This window comes from Corvus brachyrhynchos, unplaced genomic scaffold (assembly GCF_000691975.1).
Source record: "Corvus brachyrhynchos isolate BGI_N302 unplaced genomic scaffold, ASM69197v1 scaffold1290, whole genome shotgun sequence".
Taxonomy (NCBI): Eukaryota; Metazoa; Chordata; class Aves; order Passeriformes; family Corvidae; genus Corvus; species Corvus brachyrhynchos.
In genome coordinates, this window is record NW_008235778.1 from 39469 (window position 1) to 42556 (window position 3088).

At 43.7% G+C, this 3088-nt stretch overlaps 1 protein-coding gene across 1 annotated transcript in view; it reads left to right on the forward strand.

The window, feature by feature from the left end:
* LOC103611412 (RNA polymerase II subunit A) overlaps positions 1–1058 on the forward strand; it is a gene marked incomplete at its 5' end in the record, with an annotated part of 39592 nt that extends 38534 nt beyond the window's left edge. Inside the window, one exon of the mRNA XM_017727188.1 lies at positions 586–1058. Coding sequence (XP_017582677.1) covers positions 586–909 — 324 coding nt within the window. The remainder of the gene's footprint in view (positions 1–585) is intronic.
* Positions 1059–3088: the final 2030 nt, after the last annotated feature.

The window sequence follows — 3088 nt, forward strand, 5'->3', positions numbered from 1 at the left end:
GAAATTGGGGATTCCGTGGACGTTTTATAGGATTTGGGGACGTTTTATAGGATTTGGGGAAATTGGGGATTCCGTGGACGTTTTATAGGATTTGGGGACGTTTTATAGGATTTGGGGACATTTTAAAGGATATTGAGGGTTTTGAAGGATTTTAGGGTTCCAAGGCTGATTTTGGGGTTCCAAGGCCGATTTTGGGGTGTCCCCATGGCCCTCCAGGTGGACACAGCTGCCCATGGCGAGAGTGACCCCATGAAAGGGTTTTGGGGCTGAAATTGGGGATTCCGTGGACGTTTTATAGGATTTGGGGACATTTTATAGGATTTGGGGACATTTTGAAGGCTATCGAGGGTTTTGAAGGATTTTGGGGTTCCAAGGCTGATTTTGGGGTGTCCCCATGGCCCTCCAGGTGGACACAGCTGCCCATGGCGAGAGTGACCCCATGAAAGGGTTTTGGGGCTGAAATTGGGGATTCCGTGGACATTTTATAGGATTTGAAGGATATCAAGGGTTTTGAAGGATTTTGAGGTTCCAAGGCCAATTTTGGGGTTCCAAGGCTGATTTTGGGGTGTCCCCATGCCCCTCCAGGTGGATGTCCTGATGGAGGCAGCTGCCCACGGCGAGAGTGACCCCATGAAGGGCGTGTCCGAGAACATCATGCTGGGCCAGCTGGCCCCGGCCGGCACCGGCTGCTTCGATCTCCTGCTGGATGCCGAGAAGTGCAAGCACGGCATGGAGATCCCCAGCGCCCTGCCCGGCCTTGGCGTCGGCGGCCGTGAGTTCCCAAATCCTTGGAAAACAGGGGACAACCCCTGGAAAAATGGGGACAACCCCTGGAAAAACGGGGACAGTCCTTGGAATGGTGGCCGGGTTCCACAGGGGGAGGAGTTGGGGACATCCCAGTGGTGGTGACACGAAGATCTCCAAGGTCATCGTGGTCATTGTCCAGTTGTGGGGTATTCCCAGGTTTTGGGGTCCCTCTCAGATGTTGGGGTCCTTCAGGACCTGGACACTGAGGTCCCACCAGGGAGGAGTTGGGGACATCCCAGTGGTGGTGACACGAAGATCTCCAAGGTCATCGTGGTCATTGTCCCGTTCTGGGTGTCCCATGGCAAGAGGGGACATTCCTGGGTTTTGAGGTCCCCACAGATTTTGGGGTCCCACCAGGGAGGAGTTGGGGACACCCCAAAGGTGGTGACACGAAGATCTCCAAGGTCATCGTGGTCATCGTCCAGTTCTGGTCACTTGAGTCCTCTCAGGAAGATGGGGAAGAACCCAGATGTTGGGGTTCCCCAGATGATGGAGTCCCTCTTGATGTTGGAGTCCCTCTTAGATATTGGGGTCCTTCAGGACGTGGACACTGAGGTCCCACCAGGAAGGAGTTGAGGACACCCCAAAGGTGGTGACACAAAGAAAATAACCCAAAACACCCTAAAATAATCCCAAATACCGCACACCACCCTAAAATATCATAAAATGATCTAAAATAACCCAAAACACCCTAAAATAATCCCAAATACCGCACACCACCCTAAAATATCATAAAATGATCTAAAATAACCCAAAACACCCTAAAATAATCCCAAATACCGCACACCACCCTAAAATATCATAAAATGATCTAAAATAACCCAAAACACCCTAAAATAATCCCAAATACCGCACACCACCCTAAAATATCATAAAATGATCTAAAATAACCCAAAACACCCTAAAATAATCCCAAATACCGCACACCACCCTAAAATATCATAAAATGATCTAAAATAACCCAAAACACCCTAAAATAATCCCAAATACCGCACACCACCCTAAAATATCATAAAATGATCTAAAATAACCCAAAACACCCTAAAATAATCCCAAATACCGCACACCACCCTAAAATATCATAAAATGATCTAAAATAACCCAAAACACCCTAAAATAATCCCAAATACCGCACACCACCCTAAAATATCATAAAATGATCTAAAATAACCCAAAACACCCTAAAATAATCCCAAATACCGCACACCACCCTAAAATATCATAAAATGATCTAAAATAACCCAAAACACCCTAAAATAATCCCAAATACCGCACACCACCCTAAAATATCATAAAATGATCTAAAATAACCCAAAACACCCTAAAATAATCCCAAATACCGCACACCACCCTAAAATATCATAAAATGATCTAAAATAACCCAAAACACCCTAAAATAATCCCAAATACCGCACACCACCCTAAAATATCATAAAATGATCTAAAATAACCCAAAACACCCTAAAATAATCCCAAATACCGCACACCACCCTAAAATATCATAAAATGATCTAAAATAACCCAAAACACCCTAAAATAATCCCAAATACCGCACACCACCCTAAAATATCATAAAATGATCTAAAATAACCCAAAACACCCTAAAATAATCCCAAATACCGCACACCACCCTAAAATATCATAAAATGATCTAAAATAACCCAAAACACCCTAAAATAATCCCAAATACCGCACACCACCCTAAAATATCATAAAATGATCTAAAATAACCCAAAACACCCTAAAATAATCCCAAATACCGCACACCACCCTAAAATATCATAAAATGATCTAAAATAACCCAAAACACCCTAAAATAATCCCAAATACCGCACACCACCCTAAAATATCATAAAATGATCTAAAATAACCCAAAACACCCTAAAATAATCCCAAATACCCCAAACCACCCTAAAATATCATAAAATGATCTAAAATAACCCAAAACACCCTAAAATAATCCCAAATACCCCACACCACCCTAAAATATCATAAAATGATCTAAAATAACCCAAATCACCCTAAAATAACCCCAAATAACCCAAAACACCCTGAAATAACCCCAAAATAACAAAAAATACCCCCAGACAACCCTGGAACAGCCCCTAAAACAAACACCCTAAAACACCCCCAAAATAACCCTGAACACACAGAGAACACCCCAAAACACCTGAAACACCCCAAAATAACCCTGAACTCACAGAGAACACCCCAAAACCCCTGAAACACCCCACAATAACCCTGAACTCACAGAGAACACACCAAAACCCCTGCAACACAC